Genomic DNA, 27018 nt, shown 5'->3' with positions numbered 1-27018 from the left:
TTTCTCGTCTTTTTGCTGAAAGCGTTTGGGGACAGAGGCGCTTTTCTCTCCTACCTTTCCTCATTCAGCCCCGGAAGGGTCTTGCCTTAAGCCGCAGCTCGACACGAATTCCCAGAAACCCAGGTCCTTCTGTTTGTTTGAAGCCAAGCTTGTGTAATTTTTTTTTTTAAATATACTTGATCCGAAGGAAGGGGAAGGGAAAACGCTATTGAGCAACATACCATCTGCCCGAGAGTTAACATGCGTGATTTTGTTTACCCGCAGTCTTAGGAGGTCAGAGTATTTTGTAAATAAGGAAACAAGCAGCTCCTCGACTAGAAAAATGAGAGAGGATTACGCTTCCCCGTTTTCTTGCTTCTGATGAAAAAGCTAGAGACGGTTTCTGCCTTCTTTGAACATGTAGGCTTTTGAGAAAGTCAAACTAACAACAAGAAAATGTGCTAAACGGATACCAAGGAGGTGCAGGATGGAATGGAAGCCTAGGGCAAGAGCTCTAACAGCGGGAGGGGTAGGGGTGAGGGCAATGGCAAGGACAGCTGCCCAGAATATAAAGTGATTAAACTTGGTATGGGTTCATCAGGCTAATTGAGGGGAAAGTGTGTCCTGAAATGGGGTAAAATCCTTCCTCAATAGGATCATTTTCCGGCTTGAAACATGTACTATTCCTGCTTAATTAGTTAATTAAATTGTACTGTCCCTGCTGAATTAGTTACTACTGTGATGTAGTGTTTTTCCTTTTTTTTTTTTACCTTCATGGTTTAAACCTTTATTAAAGTGATTTGCTTTTTAAACCCATCCCCCCTTTTTTGGATCTTTATGGACCATTACCCATCTGAGAACTCTTTCAGACTTATAAAGTACAATTTTGATTTACTGATTTTTATACACATTGGATTAATTTGGTTATTATATTGTTCTGTTGCTTTTAGGAGTTCAGTTAAGAAGATGTCAACTTTAACTCCAAGGAAAAGGAAGCAGCATTCTTTGAACTGTGATAAGTGAGTCTCATCCTATGAGTAGAAACTTAAAAAAAGAAAAATTCACCATCTTGCATTTTTTATCTCCTCTCTTCTATCTCTAAGTATTTCCATTCTTCCATTCACCTACTCCTTGTGGCTACAGTAATACTTTATATTCTAATTCTAGTCTGGAAATACTGTAAGCTTTCATAATTAATTCTTTAAGGCCTTTGGAGGGACTCAGAGAAAGGGCTGTTTCCTATGGCTTGGAAATGTGGGTCAGATCTTTTATTACCTTGCTCCTTTCTGCTCTCTTATGTAATATTTAACATACTGTTTTGCATATAGTAGATACTCATCAGTAAGCAATCCTCTAAAGCTCTATACTCTATGTCATACCAGAGATATATATTATAGAACAGCCCTAAGTGGTCAGTTTATTACATAAAATTAATCATTTTAGGGAAATTATAGCAGGTATATGGCCAAAACTTAGAAATAGGTTTTAAAACACACACACACACACATATACATATACGTGCATCTCAAAGCTTCTCTGTAAACAGTGTTTGTTTTCACAAACATTGGAATCTTAGTTTTGAAAAATATTCAAATGCTTTGTTTGGTAAAGACAGAATTTGAGAATCCTGCTGTTAAACTACTAATGTATATGGATGGATGTTTGGTGGAGAAGATGCATTTTTAATATGCCTTACAGGTAGAGCTGTTTATTGCTTAGCAGTAAATTGACATAGAAATGGAAGCAAAATAACTATATTTATCAATGGACTGTGTTTCTTTTCATAGCCTATTATCAGAAATTCCATCAAAGAAATTAATTTCGGACTTTACTGAAAATATATTTCCATCACCTAATAAAAAGCACATTTGCCAAAGCAGTGATAAAAATGAAGGAAAGATTCATTGCTCTCAACAAGGCCATTTCATTTCAAGTCCACTCAAAACGACTAAAACTAGATTGCCATCTGCAAATCAAGGTTCACCATTTAAATCTGCTGTGTCTACCATATCCTTTTACAACAAAGATAAGTGGTACCTCAATCCACTGGAGAGAAAGCTGATAAAAGAGAGTAGATCTATTTGTCTAAAAACTAATAATGAAGATAGATCGTATCCCAGTGTGACAGGAAAAATGCAGGGAAAACCAGCCTGCTCCAAGACGATGAACAAAAAACCACAGAAGTGTTTAACTGCTAAGTGTCAACCAGGATATAAGTGCATCAAGCCTGTGTCAAAGAATCCTAAAAATTCCAAGCAAAATCGAGTGGCCTATAAGCCAATTGTGGAGAAAGAGAATAATTGTTACTCAGCTGAAAATAATCTGAATGCTCCTCGAGTTCTAAGCCAAAAGGTCAAACCGCAAGTTACCCTCCAGGGAGGAGCGGCTTTTTTTGTTAGGAAAAAACCCTCTCTGAGAAAATTGTCCCTGGAAGATAAGCCATTACTGGGACTCACCCAAAAGAATAAATCAGAAGTTATTGAAGAGTCTGATGTGGAAACTGTCAATGAAAGAAGTTTTGAGACAAGGCAAGTGCCAAAGTGTTTGTTAGTAGAAAAAGAACTGAACACTGAGCTGCTGAGTGAAAGAAGCAAAAATGAAGAGAAATTAATAAAGGTAAATGTAAATATATCACTTTAAAAACTAAGCTGGCCATATAACAGAGCTTCAGTATACATTGTATATATGTAACTTTGAACAAAATTTGTTTTTCTTTTTTATAAATTTATTTTATTTTTGGCTGCGTTGGGCCTTCCCTGCTGCACGTGAGCTTTCTCTAGTTGTGGTGAGTGGGGCTACTCTTCGTTGCTGTGCGCGGGCTTCTCATTGCGGTGGCTTCTCTTGTGGAGCACGGGCTCTAGGTGCACGGGCTTCAGTAGTTGTGGCTCGCGGGTTCTAGAGCACAGTAGTTGTGCACGGGCTTAGTTGCTCTGCAGCATGTGGGATCTTCCCAGACCAGGGCTCGAACCCATGTCCCCTGCCTTGGCAGGCAGATTCTTAACCACTGTGCCACCAAGGAAGCCCAAAATTTTGTTTTCTTTACAGTCTGTAGGACTGCTTTTATGAAGCCAAATAGTATCATCACTATAAAGAATTTAGAGACAGGGTAGAAAGATGGGCTTTTCCTCCCTTTTTTGGCTTACGGAAGCCTACCAACATTTTCTTGGCATTAAGGTTTACATCTCGTTAAGTTCCCTCATAACTGTGGTCCAGAGAAACTTAACTTTTACTTGGTAGTCTGTTTTTAGAAAGTAGAAATAACAAAATTCAGGTAGTAGATTTCCAGAGAATGAGCATATTTTTGTTTGTTTGTTTCAGCTCATTATTTAAAGTACTAGCTTATTCTAGAAAATTTAGAGAATACAGAGAATATAAAAAATATGTATCTTCTGTAATCCCACTACTTGGAGATGATCACTGTGAATGTATAGTTGGGTTTTTGTTTATTTTACATAGTATGTTTTCATGGGTGCCATTCTATGCCTTTTTTTTTTTTTTTTTTTTTTTTTTGGCGGTACGCGGGCCTCTCACTGCTGTGGCCTCTCCCGTTGCGGAGCACAGGTTCCGAACGCGCAGGCTCAGCGGCCATGGCTCATGGGCCCAGCCGCTCCGTGGCATGTGGAATCTTCCTGGACCGGGGCACGAACCCGTGTCCCCTGCATCGGCAGGCGGACTCTCAACCACTGCGCCACCAGGGAAGTCCTCTATGCTTTTTTGATTGTGCTCCTATTTGTCCCAGCTGGCCTAGACTAGTGCTGTCTGATAGAATACCAATACACGTAATTTAAAATCTTCTAGTGGCCACATTAAGATAGTTTCTAAAAAGTTTAACGCAGTATGTTTTGAATGTTACTGTTTCTATGTTATCAATATAAAAAGTTATTAATGAGATATTTTGCATTCTTTTTTTGTACCAAGTCCTTGAAATCCATGTTTATTTGCACTTGCAGCATGTATCAATTGGGACTAGCCATGTAGCAAGTTCTCATTAGCTGCTTGTGGCTGGTGGCTACCATAACAGACAATGCAGGTCTATACCTTCTATTGTTGACCTCTTGTCAGTAAGGAGAGAAAGGTGGTTTTCTTCCATGTAGCCAAGGGCAGAAAGTAGTTGAGGCAACAGGCCTTAAGAAGGGCTCCCAGTTTGGCGACTTCCGTGTCTGTGGTGACTTGTTTATGTTCATCACAACCCTTGCAGCTGTAGGCTTTCACATACACTCTGAGGCTCATATACTGCTGAGCAATTCAAACTCTCTCTGTAGTCATTTCCCTCCTCACCTCCTCTTATTGTTCTCATTGCCTCCTCCCAAATTCAACCCCAGTTCCTACCTCTTGTAGTCACCTACATTTCAGATCTCAATGGCAAAGATTATAATTGGTGGCCAGTGGACCAGGTCCAGCCCATGGATGTTTGCTTGGCCTACATAATGTTTAGAGCCAGCATTTTTTTTTTAAATGTAAGGTAACAGATTTCTGGTGTTTCATGAAAAATTGAACTCTGGCAAAGCTAAGCCCACATTCCTGCATGGCAGTAATCTCCTGGAACAGAGTATCAGACTACCATTTGACAGGTATGAGCTCTTCATTTCCTTCCACTAAATCAACGTATGGATACATATCTAGATCAGTCCAGTTTTGCTGCTAATTTCATTTACCTGCTGCCCTTGTAAGCATTTCTATCAAGTATTGCCAAGTATATTGTTAAATGGAGCGTGTTCTTGCTTGCCTAAGCCATAACAGCAATTCTACTAATTCTTCATCTTGTTTCTGACAAACAAAAACAAAAACACCCCTATATCTTGATAGGGGTTTTGGGTTTGGGTTACAGGATATATAAGTTTATGAAAAATTCATCAAACTCTGTATCTGTGCATGTCAGTGTATATAAATATAACTCAGTTTTTAAAAATCTAGGGCACAACTCAAGCTAAAATTAATTCTCAATCCAATGAAGCAAAGTGCATGTAGGGGAGGGGTCCTCATTAGTATTCTGCATATCCATTTGATAATGAAGAAACAGTCTTGTTACAATGACATGATGATTTCTCTGCAGTACTCTTCTGACTTTTTTTTCTGAGCTTCATTTTAAGAGGTTAGGTTTTGGGTTCTGCCTAGTTTTTAGTAGTTTGAGAAGCTGGGCATTTGTGCATCTTAAATTTGTGGAACTGGGCTCTGTTCTCTCCCTAAGGTTTTGTTAAATACCCACTACTAGTATTCATCTCTGCTAGACGAGGGTGAATCCTGTTTTTCATTAGAGGGTGCATAACCTTTCCCCAACTCCTTATGGACCCCTGAGAAGTGGCAAACTGATGGATTGTCTCACCTTTTCTGAGATGTTATGATGTTGAATGAGTTCCTCTTTAAAGTTTTTTCCTTTTCCCCCAAGCTATGTATTCTGAGTCTCACCAAATAAATAGTGTTAGTCTCTGCTACTGCCCCAAAAGTGGGAGTTTAGAAGCCTCTCCAACTACCCCAGAATGTTCTTTTTCTTTCCTTGCCTCCCTGATTTTAAAGCTTGTGACAGAAGGTTGTTCCTTTTCAGTTTTGCAGCTGCTGGGGAAATTTTTGCTGTTTTCACTAATTTTGTTGTTGTTGTTCAATTCATTTTTGTAGAAGGGATGTTCTATAATCTTCATTCTGTCCTCTTTGTCAGGAAATAATACATTTTTGACAGGATGACAAATTATGGACTTAAATATGCACACTCTGTCTTTTAAAATATTACATTTAGTAGATATAAAAGGAATTTTCCTTAAAATAGACTGAAAATTGAGAATTTAAAGTCATTATGAAATATAATTCATAATAAACTACATACTCTGTTTTAGAAGCAGATCTGTTGGGATTTATTCACTAAATAGAAAATGATTAAGAATTATAGGTTTCCTTAATTTTACTTATTCATTATTTTCAGGATGCATCAGATAGAGTCATTTCTTCAAGGGAATGTAAAACCGATGAAAATAAGAGTTTTTCTTCAGAGGAGTCTTTCAGTGAGAACAAGGCAGGTAAGTAAGAGAAAAGTTTTCTTCTCAAAATGAGTTTATTTGCTCGTAATAATGCTTCATTACATGTGTCAATATGAAATTATATACAATAATATTTTGGTTTTTTTAAATATTCACTATCTGTGACCTGTATCTTTGTGTTTATTTTGGTAACACTGTTTTCTATGATAAGCAGTGCAGTGCATTTTATGGAGGAGACAAAGAGACCTTAGGCTGGAATTTAAGACAAAATACTGATGATTAATTGGTCTGTGAGATGTGGCCAAGTTACTTAAGCTCCCTAGGGCCAGGTGTTCTTATCATACATACCCTACCTACCTTTTACCCCCAATAATAGGAGGGAGTGAAAACAATTTGTTATATATCTATGATCAAAGCCCAGTTGTAAGCAGAATTTAAAAGGCCATAAAAGGGCACTGAATTGGGCATCAGGAACCTTGGGGTTTTGTCTAGATCTGCCACTAATTAACTGTGTGATCTAGGGAAGAAATCTCTAAAGTAAGGGGTTAGTCTTAATTTTTAAATTTCTCTTAGTCCTGAAATCCTATTATTAACTTATGGTGTCACTGTTCACTTAAACAGTATTTACTAAACTATGAATATATAAAGAGGTTGATTAACATTCTACTTACCAGCCAGATTCTTTGTAACTTTAACTTGTTCATTATATCTATAAATTTGGAAATAAATTAAAATTCTAGAAGTAGATATGCAGAATATAGTGAGAAACTGTAGCTCACAGGAAGAAAACAAAGATAAAACTAAAAGCAAAATAGCCCTTAAGAGGATCTAATGATATAAGGATATATCGAATGATGATTCATAATGGTTATTCTGAGATATACTGTTAATAACTAGTACTTATTAGCTGCTGAATATGTACCAGGCAGTGCTAAATGTTTAGTATGCTTTCTGTTTTCCATGGGTTGTGCTATCCCTGATATGACAGAACATGTAGCAGAAAAATAATAACGGCTTTTCATTTACAATAGTTATAAAATTTTCTTTAAAAATAAATTTATTTTAGTACATTAAGTCCATTTAAGGACTTTTATTTAATAAATAAAATATAATACAGATGGTACAAGGGACTTCCCTGGCGGTCCAGTGGTTAAGACTCTGTGCTTCCACTGCAGGGGGCACAGGTTCGATCTCTGGTTGGGGAACTAAGATTCTGCATGCCACTCTGCATGAGCAAACAAACAAAAATAAGAACAGATGGTACAAGCATATGGCAAAATTCACAAAGGTAGTAAACAAATGATAAAACCTTATTACTTAATAACTAATTTATCATTTAATTCTTACAACAACCCTAGGAAATAAGTTTGTATGACCATTTCACAGATGAGGAAACAGACTTAAGGTTAAGTAACTTATCCATAGCAGGTCAGATTCTCAACTGTCTTGGCCTTGTTTCTAGAGAATGAGCTCTAATTATTTTTCAGTGCAAAGTTAACAGTTTGCTCTTTTACTAGATAGCATACTTTCAACGTACTATTTTTCTCTAATCAACTACTATTTAACTTTTTTCTTTCTTTTCCTTTTTTTTTTTTTTTTTTTTGGCCATGCCACGTGGCTTGTGGGATCTCAGTTCCTGGACCAGGGATTACACCTGGGCAGTGAAAGCTCCGAGTCCTAACCACCAGGGAACTCACACCTTTTTTCTTTTTTTTAATAAGCTTTTTATTTTGTAGTAATTTTAGATTTACAGAAAAGTTGTAAAGATAATACAGAGAGTTCCTGTATTACCCTATTTCCCCCTTTGTTAGCATCTTAAATTACTGTGGTACCTTTGTCAAAACTAAGAAACTTAGATAATTGGTATGTTCCTATTAACTAAGCTCTAGACTGTATTTGGATTTGATCAATTTTTCCATTAATGTCCCCTTTCTGTTCTAGGATCCACCCTGGGCATCATATTGCATTTAGCTGTCATGTCTCCCTAGTCTCCTCTGGTCTGTGATATTTTCTCAGTCTTTTCTTTGTTTCCATGTTTTTCACGACCTTGACATTCTTAAGGAGTCCTGGCCAGATATCTTATCTGGATGTTCCTGAACCTGGGTTTGTCTGATGTTTTCCTCATCATTAGACTGGGGTTATGGGTTTGGGGGAAGAATGCCACTGAGGTGAACTGCCCTTCTCACCACATCGTATTGGGTGCTGATGTCCACATGACATTACGGATGATGTTAACCTCTGTCACTTGGTGAAGGTCAGGTTTGCCCTATTTCTCCACTGTAAAAGTTACCCTTTTTCCTTTCCCAAACTCTATTCTTTGGAAGTAAGTCACTAAGTCTGGCCTGCCCTTTCAGGGAGGGGTGGGGATTAAGTTTCATCTCCTAGAGAGGAAGATTTTTCATATATTATTTGGATTCCTTCTTTTTTTTTTTTTTAAACAATGTTCCCTTATTTTATTTTTAAAAATAATCCTTTATTTTTTATTTTTTCCTAGATTTATTTTTGGCTGCATTGGGTCTTCATTGCTGTGCGTGGGCTTTCTAGCTGCGGCGAGCGGGGGCTACTCTTCATTGCGGTGCACGAGCTTCTAATTGCGGCGGCTTCTCTTGTTGCAGAGTATGGGCTCTAGGCGTGTGGGCTTCAGTAGTTGTGGCTCGCGGGCTCTAGAGTGCAGGTTGAGTAGTTGTGGTGCACAGGCTTAGTTGCTCTGCGGCGTGTGGGATCTTCCTGGACCGGGGCTCGAACCCGTGTCCCCCTGCATTGGCAGGCGGATTCTTAACCACTGAACCACCAGGGAAGCCCAATGTGGATTCCTTCTGTAAGGAAGAGTTGTCTTTATTTTACTTTTTTAGCTGCGTCGGGTCTTAGTTATGGCACGTGGGATCTTCATCGTGGCATGTAGAATCTTTTGTTGCAGTGCACGGGCTCTTCGTTGTGGCGTGCAGGCTTCTCTCCAGTTGTGGTGTGTGGGTTTTGTCTCTGTAGTTGTGGCGCACAGGCTTCAGAGTGTGTGGGCTCTGTAGTTTCTGGCACGTGGGCTCTCTAGTTGAGGCGCACAGGCTCAGTAGTTGCGGCATGCAGGCTTAGTTGCCCCGCGGCATGTGGGATCTTAGCTCCTCGACCAGGGATTGAACCCTTATCCCCTGCACTGGAAGGTGGATTCTTTACCATTGGACTACCAGGGGAGTCCCTATTTATTCAATCTTTAAATAAATAAATGGACTCCTGGATATTCATCAGTATGCACTCATTAATATTTTATATTTTGGGTTAAAATTTAATACTACATTATTTATATATTCTGTTGCTCATATTGTTTCAGCTTTGACCATTGGGAGATATTTTCAGGTCAGTTCTCTTTGACCTGTCCCCTTCTTTTACTTTTTGAGCACTTCCTTCTTACTTTCTGTCACTACAAGATGCTCCCAGCTCATCTTGCGTTTGCCTTGACGCAGTCCTAGACTCGGCCACTTCTCCAAGGAACCCTAGTTCCTTCTATTGGGGAATATAATTTAGAAACCAAGTTCTGGACTTGGTGTGCTTGTTGCTACTGGAGTGTCGTGGCTCCTAGGCCCTTTCAGCAGACAGAGCTAGAAAATATCAATATATGTATGTATCCTAATCCATGTATACACACACATCTACAATTGTTTGTGTATCTCTCCATGTGTACATATGCTAAAGAAACATAAGTTCAAACTTGATGTCTCTGACTAATCCAGTCCCTCGGGTTATCCCTCCCTTCCTTCTTTGTTTGTCTGTAACTTCTCTCAGACAGTGAGAGAGCTGGCTCCTCCCCGTCACTGTGCACCTACTTAGTTAAGTACAGTCCCAATATACCTGCAGGACAGTTTCAGTATTAACTCATTCTCCTGTGAGAAACAGATTTACCAGCGTATACCATTTAAATACAGTCCTTTTGTCTTTAGCCTTCTAATTTCTAGTCAAAACGTTGTTTTGTAAAGTTACTTAGGTCATCTTTCCTTTCTTCCATTGTCTCCTTCAATGCAGTTCTCCATGCAGTTCTAATGCAGTTAGATTCATTTGTCACAGTCTGCATTCCATCTTGGGATCCCTCAACATCATGGTTGATTTTTTTTTTAATACATACATTCAATTTTACTCTTTGTTATATATAGTTCTATGGATTTTGCAAGTGCATAGAGGCATGAATCAACCCCTCCAGTACCCTACAGAACAGTTCTCTCATCCTAAAATTTCCCTTGTGTGTATCCTTTGTAGTCATCTATTCTACCCTTCTTCATCCCCCTGGCAACCGTTAATCTGTTTTCTGTCCCCATGGTTTTACCTTTTCTGGTAAAAATGTCACACAAATGCAGTCGTGCAGTAGGTAGACTTTTGGGTCTGACTTCTTTCACTTAGTAAAATGCGTTTAAGGTTCATGTGTGTTGTTGCATGTATTAATAGTTCATTCCTTTTTTTTTTTCCTGAACTATGGAATTACCATACATAGTCTGTTTATCCATTCCTCCATTAAAGGCCATCTTGGTTGCTTTCAGTTTTTAGCAATTATGAATAAAGCTGCTATAAACATTTGTGTACATGTTATTCTGTGGACATAAGATTTCATAACACTCGGGTTAACACCTACAAGCATGATTGCTGGGTTATGTGGCAAATCTATGTTAAACTTTATTAAAAAACTGCCAAAATGTTCCATAGCAACTGTGCCATTTTGCATTCCCACCTGCAATGAATGGGAGTTCCTGTTACTCCCCATTCCCTCCAGCATTTGTTATTGTCAGTTTTTTGGATGTTAGCCATTCTAATAGGTGTGCAGTAATAGCTCATTGTGCTTTTAATCTGCATTTTCCTAATGACAAATGATGCAGAACATCTTTTCATGTGTTTATTTGCCATCTATATGTCTTTGGAGAAGGGTCTGTTCAGATCTTTTGCCCATTTTTAATTGGACTTTTTTTTATTATTATTGAGTTTTAAGAGTTCTTTTTATATTCTGTATACAAATCTTTGATCAGAAATATGATTGAAAGTATTTACTCCCTAGTCTGTGGCTTGTCTTTTTATTCTCTTAACAGTTTTTGCAGAGCAAAACACTTAAATTTGATAAAGTCTAACTCATTTAATTTTTCTTTCATGTATTGTATGTAAAAAATTATTACCAAACCCAAGTTCATGTGGATTTTTCTTCTAGAAGTTTTATAGTTCTACATTTTGCATTTAGATCTGTGATCCGTTTTGAGTTAATTTTTATGTGAGTGTTGTCATCTTTTTTGAATGTGGATGTCAAATTGTTCCAGCACCATTTGATGACTTTCTTTTCTCCATTGAATTAACTTATGTCTCTTTGTTAAAAATCAGTTGACTGTATCTGCGTGGGTGTTTCCGGGCTCTCTATTTTGTTCCATTGATCTATTTGTCTATCCCTTTGTCAATACCATACTGTCTTGATTACTGTTAAGTCTTGAAATCAAGTAATGTGAGTATTTTGGTCTTCTAAACCTTTAAACTCTTATGCTTTAAAGCTTTAAGTTTATTCTGTGATACAAATTATTGTCACCTTTTTCCCTACAAGTTTCTCCTGAGACCCTTGTCTATCCCATCTTCACCGTGTCTTCAGTCAACACAAAAAGGTAAGTGTCACTCTTATTTTAATGTTCAAGGTTTAACTGTGAGTCCACTGGGTCTCTTTTTCTTTCTTACACTATTTAATTTGGAGAACACTGTTTTTCTTCCCCATTAAAGAGATATTAAGAATAGAAGATGAAATCAGATCCTCTCATAGAAACTTCTTAAGAACTTGAAGAGCTGAGAGAAGGAAAAGACCTTTGTGGACTTGGATAGTAATAATTGCTACATTTTTATATAGTACCTGACCCATAATAAGTAGTTTATATCCATTATTTCACTTATCCCCACAACAACCTAGAAGATTGATGCTATTATTACCATTTTCAGCTGAGAAAACTGTTTGTAATCCAGCCACAGTTGCACAGCTATTAGTTGGCAGAGCCAGGACTAGAATCCATATTTTAACCAAAGCCCATTAGGCTGTATCGCCTCCCCTGTGTGACAACATATTGATAATAGTTCATGTTTAATGGGCGTTTACAACCTCATGGTGTAGATACCATCATTACCCCATTTATAGATGAGGAGACTCTGGCCAGAGGAGTAAGTAACTTGCAGCAGCTTAATGCTGTTATAAATCCCAGCTGAAGCTACCACTATCCTGCTCAAAACTAAAACTGGAAGTGCGGGAGGCATGGGTACATGTGAGCATAAGTGTAAAAGCTCTGAAAAAGAAGTTTCTTATAGTCTGAACGTCTCATCTCGCTAAGCAGCTTTGGTTCTCTTCTTCCTATTTGATGATAAACAACTAAAGGTATTGAGCAAGGTACTTCCTATGTAAGTTCTCCTACTCTTAGGGCATCTCACCCTAAATTGCCTTGGAGATTGGGTTGGGTGGGCAACTTTTCCGCTTCAAAGTCCATATTCCTAGTTTTTTTCACCCTTCCCTTTTCTCATCTGTCTTCTTTCATGACTATTTATTGAGGATTGAAACCTACCACAATTAGCTAATAGCATATAAACTAATTTAACGTAGCATAAGGAGATATTAGGAGACTGTTGATTGAATCATTTGAAATTTGCTCATTATGTAGGACCTAAAAAATCAGATATCATCAATTTCTTGTGGTTTAATCTATGAGTTTTACTTTAGGTAGGTTACAGATTCTTTGGATTTGTAGTCTCACGTTTGGCAAACATTTATAGAGTACCATGTGGTATTGAACTACACCGAGTTTTAGAGATGTGAAGGTAAATAACACATGGTCCTGCTATCAAGGAAGTTATGGTTAGAAGAGGACAGGCATTTAAACAAATACGTATAATAAACTGTTAAAATTGCTAGGATAGAAGTAAAGAGATTGCGGTCACGCATGCAGAGATGGGAAGAGCTGAGGTACTTAGCAAACGTTGTATAAGGGGTGGAGGGGGTCAGCGACCTAGACAAGTGTTTTTTATATTACAGGCATTAGTAGTTTATCAAATCAGTTTAAGGGTATCACATCTAGCATTTTTTTAAAATGGAATAATGCATCTCTCACGTAGTAAGTGTATTTAGTGAATCCTTTTTTTTTCAGTTATATATATGTATCTGTATTGGTCATTATGTGAAATATATTTCTCACCATAGGTTTGTCAAGTCAGTTTGAAAGCCATTTTCTAGTCAGATGCTAGCAAGACACCTTGGGTTAGCATAAAGCGTTAGATAGGGGCTTTTTTCCAGTGTTTTTTCATTTGTCAGTGTCAGCTTCTGTTTGAACCCCTTGCATTGGGTACTTGGTTTTTTTCCTTGCCTCTACTCTCTAGGGATTTCTATTTCTTTCATCCTTGGAAAAAGGTCATTTCATTATAAGGCAAGGGTTACAAACTCAGTGCCTACAGAGCCAGCCAGGCTGGGCAGAGACGAGCCAACTGGAGAAGCATGCCCCACCTAAAAGAGCATGTGCTGTGTAGCTCTAACTAGTAGATTCTTTGATGAAACAGAGGTCTAATGATCTTACAGTGTCTCTTGCAATGTTGGAAATACCCATTTTTAAGTGGAATCTCTAGATTTTAAAATATTGGTAGCTAATCCAAAGTTTTACACTCTGTGTGAGTTGATCAAAACATTTGCTAGCTGGTTTTGGACGAAGGGCTCCTGTTTGCAATCTCTATAAGCCAGTCCAAGCGTTCTCTCCTAATGCGAAAAGGTTGCCTCAACAACATCTATCCAGCCAATTTTTTTTTTTTTTCTCTAAGAATTTGAGAATAGTAGGGTGCTGCTTTAGGCATGCAGACTAGCGAGTGTATTAGCCTCACACTCACTGACCCCGTAAAAAGTTGTTGGATCATAATGTGCTGGTGACTGACTTCCTGTGGGTCTGTGAGATTCAGTATTAGAGTCTACTTATCTGCTATGGTATTCCAGGAGTTTCTTTATGCCTACGTGGGTCCTAAGGTTTGATAAAGCAAGAAAAGATTAAATTTTAAGGGTGACATCAACTTACAAAGAAATCCTGCATATATGCAGCTGATACTGTAGATGAAATCCCTTCGACGTGGTGTTAGAAGACAGGGATTTGAGTCTTTCTGCCATTCTTCACTAGTTACTTTACCTTGAGTAGTTTACTGATCCTGTCTGAGTGGGCCTCAGGTTTCTCATTGTTTCTAGCCCTATTACTTCATCAAGTTATGTCGATAGAAAGCCCTGAAAATTGCAAAGTCCTCTGCAAATGTTATATACATTTCTTTTCTTTTCATTATAATTTGTCAAATATTTTTAAATTATTAAATAATACTTACCAACTTTCTACTTCAAGATCTCTAGTTGAAGAACAGTCTTCTGTGGGATCCGTCACGTCTACTAACTTCTTGAAACAAATCAATATACAGAAAAATACTAATACCAGAGATGCAAATAAAGAAACAAAAGACCAGCTCGTCATTGTGAGTAAATTTAAAACAAAGCTCCTCCTGTACATGGCTCTCACATATAGAACCTGAAGTCTGACGTGTTGTCTAAGCATAGTTACTGGGGGTTATAGATATTCTGAGTTTGTAAATGCTACCTTTGCTGTAGTGGCAGCATTTAAAGCTAATCAAGTACATTTTTGAACTGATGGTGTTGGGCAGTCCTAGCAACGTAGTAGAATGCTGATGAATGAGCTGCCTCTGGATAAGGAAAATTATTATTGATCTATAAAAGACTTAATGAGAATAGCAACATTGCATTAGACATGGGTTTGGCAGACTATGGCTATGGGCCAAATCTGGACCAAGGTCTATGAGCTAAAAATGGCTTTTACATTTTTAAAGGGTTGGAAAAAAAGAATATGTGTGTCCTGCAAAGCCTAAAATGTTTACTTTCTGGCCCTTGGTAGAAAGTTTGCAAACGCCTATATAGACAATTCAAAATTTGGTATTTTTCAGTAGCATTAAGCAATGCCTTATGAGATACAATGGGAATTAATAAGCCTTGACATTGAATATCCCTGAATTCTCTATATTCATTAATTTATCTGTGCTTTTCCTGAACTTTTACTATGTATTTTACTTATTTTTTATCAACTCTTGGGGAAAAGACTTTCAGACTCCTAACCACTTAAGGAAAAAATACTATATAATGAATGTATAAGTCCTGAAATTTTTGCCCTGCCTCTTTGAAATGAGGCTTTTTTAGGCCTCTCGTATAAGAGCTTAATAAGGAAGTTCCATTGTTCATCTTAGCTATAATATTTATGATTTAATCTTATTGCTTCTTAGAACTATGGGTCCAGCTAAAGAATCTTGATTTTTTTCCCACTGTCCAAAGAAGCAGTTTCACTTCTTTCATCACTATTGCATGTTTAGGGCTCTTCTCATTCCATCTTGTTTGTGCTGAGAGAGAAGAAGATAGAGTAACCAGACTTCATTTAGTATTTCACCTGTGCCAGCATAAAAAAAAAAAATGAGGACAAATTTGAATGAATGGACAAATTTACATGAACTAAATGTAGAGCTAACTGTGATGTGTTTAGATAGGCTTTTTTTTTTTTTCCTCTTCCAATTGTAGGACGCTGGTCAGAAACATTTTGGAGCCACCATGTGTAAGTCTTGTGGCATGATCTACACTGCTTCCAACCCCGAGGATGAACTGCAGCATGTTCAGCATCACCACAGATTTCTGGAGGGAATCAAATATGCAGTAAGTAAAAAAAATAGTCGTTTGCATTTGTTCTAAAAAGTGAAGCTGCTTTAAAAGATACATTTCTTTTGCCTAAATATGGAAAGATCTATGTGTCCAAAAATATTTCATCATCTGCAATTTTGTTATCCTTAATATTAGAGACTGATGTATTTAAAAGTTAAGTTTTAATAAAAGTGCCACTTCAAACCTCCTGTCCTAATATAAGAGAAGCTATTGTTCTAGGTTGAGTGAACACCCTGCATCCTTACCTCTAGCTTTCAGAGCTGAGCAGTCAAGATACAAAACTCAAAGACTTGAGGAGTTTCTCCTTTCCTCACTTTAGTTTCTTCTTTATAGATAACCTTAGAAAAACGGCTTTTCTACGACTTCTCCAGGCTTTTTCTTTACTGAGAAGAGAGGTCCCACCTCTTCATCAAGCACCCTCCTACTCCAAATACATCCTACTGTTGGCCTTATCTTTATGACTACACCTGCTACTCAAATGCACTCCCTTTTTCCCCTATTTTTATTGCTGTAGGTCATGCCTTCATAATACTTTTAGCCTTATTTATTAAAACTCTGCTTGGTGACTTCCCTGGCAGTCGAGCAGTTAAGACTCTGCGCTGCCAGTGCAGGGGGTGCAGGTTCGATCCCTGGTCAGGGAACTAAGACCCCACTTGCCGCTGGTGCGACCCCCAAAAAAAAAAAAACCCTCTGCTTATCCCACCCATGCCCCACCTTCACACCCCTAATAATTCATTGTTTTTTCTCTATATTCCTATGAAGGGCTCTTATTTGACTTCAACTTATTTTATAATAGATTGTTTACATGTCTCCTGATAGGGTGTCAGCCCCTGGAGGGCAGACACTTTGTTTTAGGCATCTTTTATTTCCCTTACCACATTCCTGTAGTTGGGTTTTATCTTTTTTTTTTTTTTTTTTTTGGGTTATGCGGGCCTCTCACTGTTGTGGCCTCTCCCGTTGCGGAGCACAGGCTCCGGACGTGCAGGCTCAGCGGCCATGGCTCACGGGCCCAGCCGCTCGGCGGCATGTGGGATCCTCCCGGACCGGGGCACGAACCTGTGTCCCCTGCATCGGCAGGTGGACTCTCAACCACTGCGCCACCAGGGAAGCCCGGGTTTTATCTTTTTTATATCATTCATTGTCCATCTTTTTGTTCTCTCCAGACCATATTATTTTTTTTCCCTCTTCAGATTAAACTGTGACTTTTTTTTTCCTTTGGCAGGGCTGGAAAAAAGAACGTGTTGTAGCAGAATTTTGGGATGGGAAAATTGTGTTGGTCCTGTCACATGATCCGAGTTATGCTATCAGAAAGGTGTGGAACATTAGTTTTTCTTTTCTTTTTTTAATTGAAGTGTAGTTGATTTATAGTGTTACTTTCTCAATCTTTGTTTTCCTCCTACTCTCCCCATTCTCTGCCAAGAAATCAACCTATGTTGAACTGTGAAATACCTTTGCTTATAGATAATCTGCTGTACTTTGGTACAGTTGTAAGGAAGACTTTCATAGTACATCATACAAAATTAAACTTACAGTTACAAGACAAAGGAGTGTCAGGTGGAGATTAAAGAAAACAGATAAGGCTCTATAGCTTATCTTTTACCTACATCTTCAATTTGTGAGAGAGAAACTAAACTTTTTAATATTGAGAAATTAACGGCTCCAGAGTCTAATTCTTATGTTGGTGTTGCCTTTGTTTCTTGGGCTGGATGTTTAGCCCCAGTGAACAATGAATAAAGCTGAAAAAAATCGTCCTACTCCTTATCCCTCCCAAGGGTCTGAATTTCTGTCTGCTGAAAGCAATCTTTAAAATAGTTTCTTAAAACCCTGTTTCCAAAGTGGCAGAAACATGCATCAATAGTGAAATAATTTTGGGATTGTGTAAATTTAAGAAGTAGAGATAAAAGAGGCTAAACTGATGGTAATCATACTTTTTGTGTATATAGATATGTATGTTTTCTATTATACTTTTTCAAACAAATTCACATCTTTTGGTTTTTAACATCATTAGGTCGAAGATGTCCAAGAACTTGTCGATTATGAATTGGGCTTCCAGCAAGTTGTTCCCAGATGTCCAAACAGAACCAAAACTTTTCTCTTTATTTCTGATGAAAAGAAAGTAGTTGGGTGTTTAATTGCAGAACCCATCAAACAGGTGTCGTATATGTCTAATAAGTTGCTGGTATAATTTGTGAGCAAAATAAAGTAGTTGGGAGAAAAGCATTTAAGAATGCTACCATTAATGAATTTTTCCTTCTAAAATATCCTTGACCATATAGATAATTGAAGTCATTTTTTTCTATTATATCTGGTATTTTGCCTTATATAAGCAGGATAAGTCAGTCTTAAGTTCATGTTGTCTTTTATATACCGGGACTATAAAGTGTAGTATTTTAAATAAGCTCAGTTATTGAACATGTGGCTTAGTGCAGGTTAATATATTTGGCAAAATAGTCCTTACTTGTGCCTTAATTAGAATCTACTTTGGATACTAATTAGCAGTGTTCTAGCAGAGGAGCAAACAATAGCCCATGGGCCAAGTGTGGCCCTCCACCTGTTTTTGTAAATAAAGTTTTATTGACACACAACCATGCTCATTCATTTCCATATTAATCTGTGGTTGCTTTTGTGCTACAAAGGTAGGGTTGAGTAGGTGCAAAAGAGACCACGTGGCCGAAAGAGCCTACAAGTATTTACAATTTGACCCCATACAGAAAAAGGTTGCCAACACTTGTTCTACAATAGAGATATATAGTTTTTGCCTTTCAAGGAGCTTACAGGGTAATCTTTAGCTAGGAAGACTTATAGTTCAAATGTGTTCTTTGAACCTGACTTTATAATGTACCACACTTATGTCTCCTTCCTTTTAAAAATATTTATCTGTCTCAGTACATCTTGAAATTATGCTCTTAGTCCTTTTTATTATTTGAATTTTATTAATTTTTTTATACAGCAGGTTCTTATTAGTTATCTACTTTATACATATTAGTGTATATACGTCCATCCCAATCTCCCAATTCATCCCACCACCAACCTCCCCCAACCCCCGCTTCCCCCCTTGGTGTCCATACATTTGTTCCCTACATCTGTGTCTCTATTTCTGCCTTGCAAACCAGTTCATCTGTACCATTTTTCTAGATTTCACATATATGCATTAATATACGATATTTGTTTTTCTCTTTCTGACTTACTTCACTCTGTATGACAGTCTCTAGGTCCAGACACGTCTCTACAAATGACCCAATTTTGTTCCCTTTTATGGCTGAGTAATGTTCCATTGTATATATGTACCACATCTTCTTTATCCATTCGTCTGTTGATGGGCATTTAGGTTGCTTCCATGACCTGGCTGTTGTAAATAGTGTTGCAGTGAACATTGGGGTGCATGTGTCTTTTTGAATGATGGTTTTCTCTGGGTATACGCCCAGTAGTGGGATTGCTGGGTCATGTGGTAGTTCTGTTTTTAGTTTATTAAGGAACGTCCATACTGTTCTCCATAGTGGCTGTATCAATTTACATTCCCACCAACAGTGCAAGAGGGTTCCCTTTTCTCCACACCCTTTCCAGCATTTGTTGTTTGTACATTTTCTGAATGTGAAGTGATACATGCCCATTCTTACTGGTGTGAGGTGATACCTCATTGTAGTTTTGATTTGCATTTCTCTAACAATTAGTGATGTAGGGCAGCTTTTCATGTGCTTCTTGGCCATCTGTATGTCTTCTTTGGAGAAATGTCTATTTAGATCTTCTGCCCATTTTTTAATTGGGTTTTTTAATATTGAGCTGCATGAGCTGTTTATATATTTTGGAGATTACTCCTTTGTTGATTTGTTTGCAAATTTTTTCTCCCATTCTGAGGGTTGTCTTTTCATCTTGTTTATAGTTTCCTTTGCTGTACAAAAGCTTTTAAGTTTCATTAGGCCCCATTTGTTTATTTTTGTTTTTATTTCCATTTCTCTAGGAGGTGGGTCAAAAAAGATCTTGCTGTGATTTATGTCAAAGGGAGTTCTTCCTATGTTTTCCTCTAAGAGTTTTATAGTGTCCGGTCTTACATTTAGGTCTTTAATCCATTTTGAGTTTATTTTTGTGTATGGTGTTAGGGAACATTCTAATTTCATTCTTTTAATGTAGCTGTCCAGTTTTCCCAGCACCACTTATTGAATAGACTGTATTTTCTCCATTGTATATCCTTGCCTCGTTTGTCATAGATTAGTTGACCATAGGTGTGTGGGTTTATCTCTGGGCTTTCTATCCTGTTCCATTGATCTATATTTCTGTTTTTGTGCCAGTACCATATTGTCTTCATTACTGTAGCTTTGTATCTTACTCCTTTTTATACGTGCCTTCCCTTTTTTCCCCTCATTTCTACCATCTTTCTTATTTTCCTTTTTTCTGCATTTCATCTCATATATATTTATACACACACACATATACATATATAGTCCCTTGTGTGTTTATCAGACAATAGAGAGAGAAAAGCAGTTGGTTTGTACTATGGGCTGTAAAAGTGATTAACTTGGCCTTTTCTTTCTTTGATCTTTTTGTTTTTTAAAATAAATTTATTTAATTATTTTTGGCTGTGTTGGGTCTTCGTTGCTGAGTGTGGGCTTTTCTCTGGTTGTGGCAAGCAGAGACTACTCTTCGTTGCAGTGCGCAGGCTCTCATTGTGTTGGCTTGTCTTGTTGCAGAGCACGGGCTCTAGATGCACAGGCTTCAGTAGTTGTGGCTCGCGGGCTCTAGAGCACAGGCTCAGTAGTTGTGGCGCACAGGCTTAGTTGCCCCGCAGCATGTGGGATCTTCCCAGACCAGGGCTTGAACTCGTGTCCCCTGCATTGGCAGGCGGATTCTTAACCACTGCACTAGCAGGGAAGCCCACAATCTACATTTACCGGGACGTAATCCCATCATAAGTTGAGGAAGATCTGTATAGCCAACTAACTCATACATATACTCTTCTATTCATTCTCATTTCAGAAGCAAAGTTTTCTCAGTGGGAGTTAAAACTTAATATACACCTATCAAAACAGCCACAATAGAAAATAGTGACAATAGCAAATGCTGGTGTGGATGCAGGGAAACTAGATTTCTCATACACTGTTGGAGGGAATGTAAAATGTTACAGCCCCTCTGGAAAAAGTTTGGCAGTTTCTTAAAAAACTAATCATACATTTACCATATGACCCAGCAATCATACTCCTGGGCATTTATCCCGGAAATGAAAACTTATGTCTACACAAAAACCCACACCTGATTGTTTATAGCAGCTTTATTTGTAATAGCCAAAACCTGGAAACAACCAAAGTGTCCTTCAGTAGGTGAGTGATTAAACAAACTGGTACATCCATACAATGGAATATTACTTAGCAATAAAAAGGAACAGACATGATATATGCAACAACTTGGACAGGTATCAAGGGCATTGTGCTGAGTGAAAAAGAGCCATTCTCCAGAAACAGAGACTCAGACGTAGAGAACAAACGTATGGACACCAAGCAGGGAAAGTGGTGGGTGGGATGAATTGGGAGATTGGGATTGACATATATACACTAATATGTATAAAATAAATAATAAGAACCTGCTGTATAAAAAAATAAATAAATAAAAAGCCATTCTCAAAGGGTCACATTCTGTATGAGTCCATTTGTATGATATCCTCAGAATGTCAGAATTTTAGAGATAGAGAACAGATGGTGGTTGCCAGAGTTTAGGGATGGTGGGGGGCAGGGAAATGGGTGTGATTATAAAGAGGTAGCAAGAGGAAGAGCTTCGTGATGATGCAGTAGCTCTGTATTTTGATTGTAGTGATGGTTAAATCAGTATTCAGGTATGATGAATTGTCATGGAACTATACACACACATTGTACCCATGTTAATTTCATGCTTTTGGTGTGGTACTATAGTTACGGAAGATGTAACTATTGGAGGAAATTGGGTGAAGGATACATGTCCTCTTTGTACTATTTGTCAACTTCCTCTGAATCTATATTCAAAATAAGAAGTTTAAAGAAAAATTTAAATACCAAATTTCATAGTTTATATGCAAAAACCTTCTTTAGTGTTATTAGTTTTTTATAATATCAAATGTACATTTTAGGATGGAGAGAATGGGAGAAGTTTATGTACTTTATTAGAAGTAAGAGTCTTTTATAATTTTTTTAAATCAACACAAGAAAGTTTCACAATGGTATAATACACTAGGATGTGGGGATATCTCAACACCACTAGTAATTTTTAAGTGTTGTATGACTATAAATGGGCAAGAATTCAAGAAATAGCAAAGAATTTTAACATTTTTGTGAAGGTAGGGTAAGATTAATTTTAGGTACTTAAATTTTGTTTAAAGAATGGTTTTTAAAAAGAAATGTGAACTCAGCTGTATTGTTAGCTCTAGATGCTTCTGTGTATCATTGCAGGCCTTCCGTGTCCTGTCTGAACCAACTGGTCCAGAATCCCCAAGCTCTAAAGAATGTCATAGGGCTTGGCAATGTTCAGATGTACCAGAACCTGCAATCTGTGGGATAAGTAGAATTTGGGTCTTCAGATTGAAGAGAAGAAAGCGCATTGCAAGACGACTGGTAGATACTCTAAGGTAAGAAATAAAATAAAATGGATTAGACCCAGATTAGCTTTCCAAGAACCTTTCCCGGCTCATGAGCCAAAGGGAATGATGTTGGTAAGACACTTCTATATAAATACTACCAAAGTCAGGCTAAGGCAATGCTGGCACTGAAAAAAAAAAAAAAAAAAAAGAACTAGATATACTCAATTGTGGGCACAACATTCCAAGTCTGAAACATTCTAGCCCAGTGCTTTTCAAACTACCTGTGGTCAAAGACTGGATTTTGTTACAGACCAACACATTAATAAAGTAAAGATAAATTGCTAGGAAACAAACAAATGGAAAAATGGAAGCCCAGATTTTTATTAGATTCAACAGATGTAAAATTACATTTAAATAAATCTATAAAAACAAAATATAAGTTTAAAAAAAAGAATTTTGGGGACTTCCCTGGTGGTCCAGTGGTAAAGAATCTGCTTTCCAATGCAGGGGACGTGGGTTTGATCCCTGGTCAGGGAACTAAGATCCCACATGCCACGGGGCAACTAAGCCTGTGCGCCACAACTATTGAGCTCATGCGCCTCAACCAGAGAGCCCGCGTGCTGCAAACTACAGAGCCCATGCGCTCTGGAGCCCACGCGCCACAGCTAGAGAGAAAACCCGAACACTGCAACCAGAGAGAGAAAACCCACGCACCTCAACAAAGAGCCCACATGCTGCAACTAAGACCCAATGCAGCCTAAATAAATAAATAAATATTTTTAAAAAAAGAATTTTAGAAATTGTACATTAAAAATATTTTTTATAAAAAGAATTTTAGAAATTGTACATGTTTATTGACCATGTGTGACTAGGTAATTAATAAAGACTTACTGTAACTCACAAGTGTAACTAAATGTAAAAGTAAATTAGCAAGACAGCCCACAGAATGAGAAAATATTTGCAAATCATTTATCTAATAAGAGTCTAGTATATCCAACATATATAAAAGAACTCTTACAACATGCAAAAAGACAACCCAATTTAAAAATAGGCAAAGGATTTCAATGTATTCTATATTCTTCCAAAGCAGAAATACAAATGGCTGATAAGCATGTGAAGCTGTGCTCAACATCCTTAGCTATAAAGGAAATCACAAATCAAAACCATCATGAGATACCACTTCACAGCCACTTGGATGACTACACGAAAACAAAGGGAGAATAACAAGTGTTGGTGAGGATGTGGAGGAAACTGTAATCCTTGTATGCTGCTGGGAGGAATGTAAGATGCTACAGCTGCTGTGGAATCTAGTCTGGCAGTTTGTCAAGAAATTAAACTGTTACCATATGACCCAGCAATTCTGCTCCTACAAGTATACTCAAGAGAAACGGAAGCATCTGTCCACGCAAAAACTTATACATGAAGGTTCATAGCAGCATTATTCATAATAGCTAAAAAAAATTGTAAACAACCAAATTCATGATTAATGGATAAACACAATGTGGTACATCCATACAACACTACAATAGGATATTCAGCCACAAAAAGGAATGAAGTTCTGATACGTGCTACAACATGGATGAACCTTGAAAAGATTATGCTAACTAAAAAAAGCCATTCACAAAATACCCCATGTTATTATATGATTCTGTTTATAGAAAACATCCAGAAGAGGCAAATCCATAGATAGAAAGTAGACTAGCTGTTCCCAGAGACTGAGGGAAGGGTGAATGGAGGGTGACTGCTAATGGCTACAGGGTTTCTTTGGGTGATGAAATGTTCTTGAGTTTTGTGCAATTTTTGAATATACTAAAACCACTGAACTGTGTATTTCTAAATGGTGAGTCTTTGGTATATGAATTCTCCCTTTTAAAACTACAGTATGCACACTTTGTACTAACACTGTATGTTGGTACTTAGTTGATAATGGGACAAATGAGTTTGCTTCTTTCTTGCTTGTTAATTACCTAATCTAGGTTAGATAGATGAGTTTCACAACACTTACTCTCTCAACCTCTATCTTTAAGATAACAGATTACAAACCAATGACTCCACTTTGACAAAACCAAGGACCACACTTTGAGTAGCACTATTCTAGCCTTTGGGTTCCATACACTTTTTAAGAAAGAACACCAAGACCACCACAGGGCTGCAGTCCTAGGCCTCAATCCTAGGCCCCCACCATACCTTACAAAGGGGAGCAGTGAGAGAAGTTGGTGCCTGTAAAGATTTTATTTCATAGTTAATTGTGAAATACCTCTATTTTCTATATTTTATGTTGAGATACATAAATTTGGTATGGAGAATACCAGTATATAACCTGGTATGTATTTCTTAATAACAAGGATATTCTCTTATATAAGGACAGATCAGATATCAAATTTGGGGTATTTAATATCCCAATATAATGCTATACTATCTAATGTATAGTCGATATTTCAGTTTTGTCATTTGTCTCAAATGCCCTTCATAGCATTTTTTTTCCTGTTCAGGATTACATATTGCATTTAGTCAAAATATCTCTTTAGTCTTCATCTTCCTTAACCTGGAACAGTTTCTTAGCCTTTCTTTGTCTTTCAGGACATTGAAGAATTTGAAGACTACAGGCCAGTTATTTCATAGACTATCCCTCAGTTTTGTTGAATTCTTTCAGCTATTTCAGTTTATTGCTTTTAATCCTAGTTGAGCTGGATCAAGGAGAGTTGTAGTCAAAATGCAGATTAGTTTTTGCCTTCTTAAAGCTCTGAGTGTGTGATGTAGTTGAAAAGAATATAGTTATTGGTTAAAATAATTTTTTTTTTTTTTTTTTGCGGTACACGGGCCTCTCACTGTTGTGGTCTCTCCCGTTGCGGAGCACAGGCTCCGGACGCGCAGGCTCAGCGGCCATGGCTCACGGGCCCAGCCGCTCCGCAGCATGTGGGATCCTCCCGGACCGGGGCACGAACCGGTGTCCCCTGCATCGGCAGGCGGACTCTCAACCACTGCGCCACCAGGGAAGCCCTAAATAATTATTTTTTTGTTGTTATAACTACCTGTGGCTTTTAACTAGCAATATTGTCTCATATTAGTTGCTTACTATCACGGATCACCTAGAGTCAACCAGATGGTTTGTGTGGCTCCCTTTGCCTCTTGGCAGAACTTTTTCTGGGCCTTAGTTTTCTCATCTGTGAAATGATATCATTAGACTTCCACCTGTAAAATACAAGGCATTGAGTCATTTTACCACTTAATAAAATAATGTTGGTTTTAATCAAGAATATGTAAAGAGATTGAAATTTTTTAATTGGATTGCTTTAAAATATTGATATAATTGTGCTTATGTTTAATCAAAATTTTAAGTTGTTTCCATTGTTAAATTATCTTTTTTCTCTTTTTTAGGAATTGCTTCATGTTTGGCTGTTTTCTCAGCACGAATGAAATAGCATTTTCTGACCCAACACCAGATGGCAAGTTATTTGCAACCAAGTACTGCAACACCCCTAATTTCCTTGTATACAATTTTAATACTTAAAGCCAATTTCAACTATAGAACAGTTACTATATGGATGAGTTCAGACAGCCCATTATCATAAAATACAAACTATTTAACAAATATCAAAATAAAAATACTAAGACACACACACATATACAGAAACCTGCCTCAGTTTTGTTCCTTATGAATTGAAAAGTCAGGGGTAAATTCGTTGAAAATTATCTAGGGATGCAAAGAAAGGAAAAATCTTTGGATGATGTATACTGACTAGCACTCTGAATCCTTAGTTATGAAGCTTGGTAGCTATAGCTGGAAAATACTTTCCTTCTATGTAAGAACATTGACAAAGCAAGGTGGTTTTCCACAGAAATGTGACCACTTATCATTTATAAAGCACACCTTGGGGCCAGACTTTTCTCGTGCCTGATCAGAAGCAAAGAGGAGAATTTAAAGACAGGCAAATAATTTCCATCCCCATTTTTTTAAAGGTAATTCCTGAATTCGTACACAAAATTCTCACTTTATAGGCACGTGGCTGTAGCAACTCAGTTTGAGTATATTTAAAGTATTTTGAGTTTCTAATTTGTACCAGGGAAAGATGGTAAAGAGTAAGATTTCCATATCCTTTTGTATAGAATTCTAGAGCTTAATATTTTTATCTTTTTAAAAATCATTAATCAAAACACACTTGTCATCAGATTTAATTAAACTTAGTAATTGCACTATTGTCATTTCATTAATTTTTGGTGTTTGAAAATGCTAATTGTGTTACTTTTCTTTAGTGAACTTACTGCTGGTGATTGATGTCTAACAAAATGGATACCCAGTTGGATTAGATGATTCATATGATTACATTTTAAATGTATACTAACAGAACCAAGGTTAGTAAATAAATATATTGAGGCTGATGGGCCACAGAACATGATGACATTATGTAAATACACCTAAATATGCACACATTTTTCTGGTATAATTCTTGGATACTTACTTTGAAAAGCAAAGAATTATTCAGGTGTTTTTCTTATTCTACAAAACTCATGTCATAACTTCTCTCTGGCAATAACACTCTAGGGAAGTAGTGTCCAGGTTGTAACTCTATGTAGAATCTGTTCCTCTACATTCTTTTATTTGCCTTTAGTGGTTCAAAAATTTAAAAGCCTGGGTTCCACAAAGACTGTGGAAGTGTTAAAATGTGTGTAATTTTACAAACATTTTAATGCTATTTTCTGCACTGCTGTGTTTAAAAATTGTCTTAAATATTTTATTTTAAAAATTTTATTAACATTATTTTGCTCAATGCCTTTATGATGAATCAATTAAAGTTCTTTTCAATATTTTA

At 37.3% G+C, this 27018-nt stretch overlaps 1 protein-coding gene across 2 annotated transcripts in view; it reads left to right on the top strand.

Moving 5' to 3' along the window:
* The window catches only part of ESCO2 (establishment of sister chromatid cohesion N-acetyltransferase 2), a 28580-nt gene extending 1562 nt beyond the window's left edge, over positions 1–27018 (top strand). The window contains exons 1-11 of one of the 2 annotated variants that reach the window (XM_073805800.1): positions 930–998; positions 1767–2595; positions 5894–5987; positions 11506–11563; positions 14300–14426; positions 15532–15663; positions 16892–16981; positions 17678–17821; positions 22080–22255; positions 25586–25653; positions 26462–27018. In XM_073805800.1, the coding sequence (XP_073661901.1) occupies positions 946–998; positions 1767–2595; positions 5894–5987; positions 11506–11563; positions 14300–14426; positions 15532–15663; positions 16892–16981; positions 17678–17821; positions 22080–22255; positions 25586–25653; positions 26462–26490 (1800 nt within the window). In that variant the 5' untranslated portion in view covers positions 930–945 and the 3' untranslated portion in view covers positions 26491–27018. Of the gene's footprint in view, positions 1–929; positions 999–1766; positions 2596–5893; positions 5988–11505; positions 11564–14299; positions 14427–15531; positions 15664–16891; positions 16982–17677; positions 17822–22079; positions 22256–25585 lie in introns of those variants that run through there. The other variant, XM_004317466.4, reaches the window with a different exon arrangement.

This window comes from Tursiops truncatus, chromosome 6, assembly GCF_011762595.2.
Source record: "Tursiops truncatus isolate mTurTru1 chromosome 6, mTurTru1.mat.Y, whole genome shotgun sequence".
Taxonomy (NCBI): domain Eukaryota; kingdom Metazoa; phylum Chordata; class Mammalia; order Artiodactyla; family Delphinidae; genus Tursiops; species Tursiops truncatus.
Note: the sequence above shows the minus strand (reverse complement) of the source record. Positions and strands in the feature narration are given on the sequence as shown.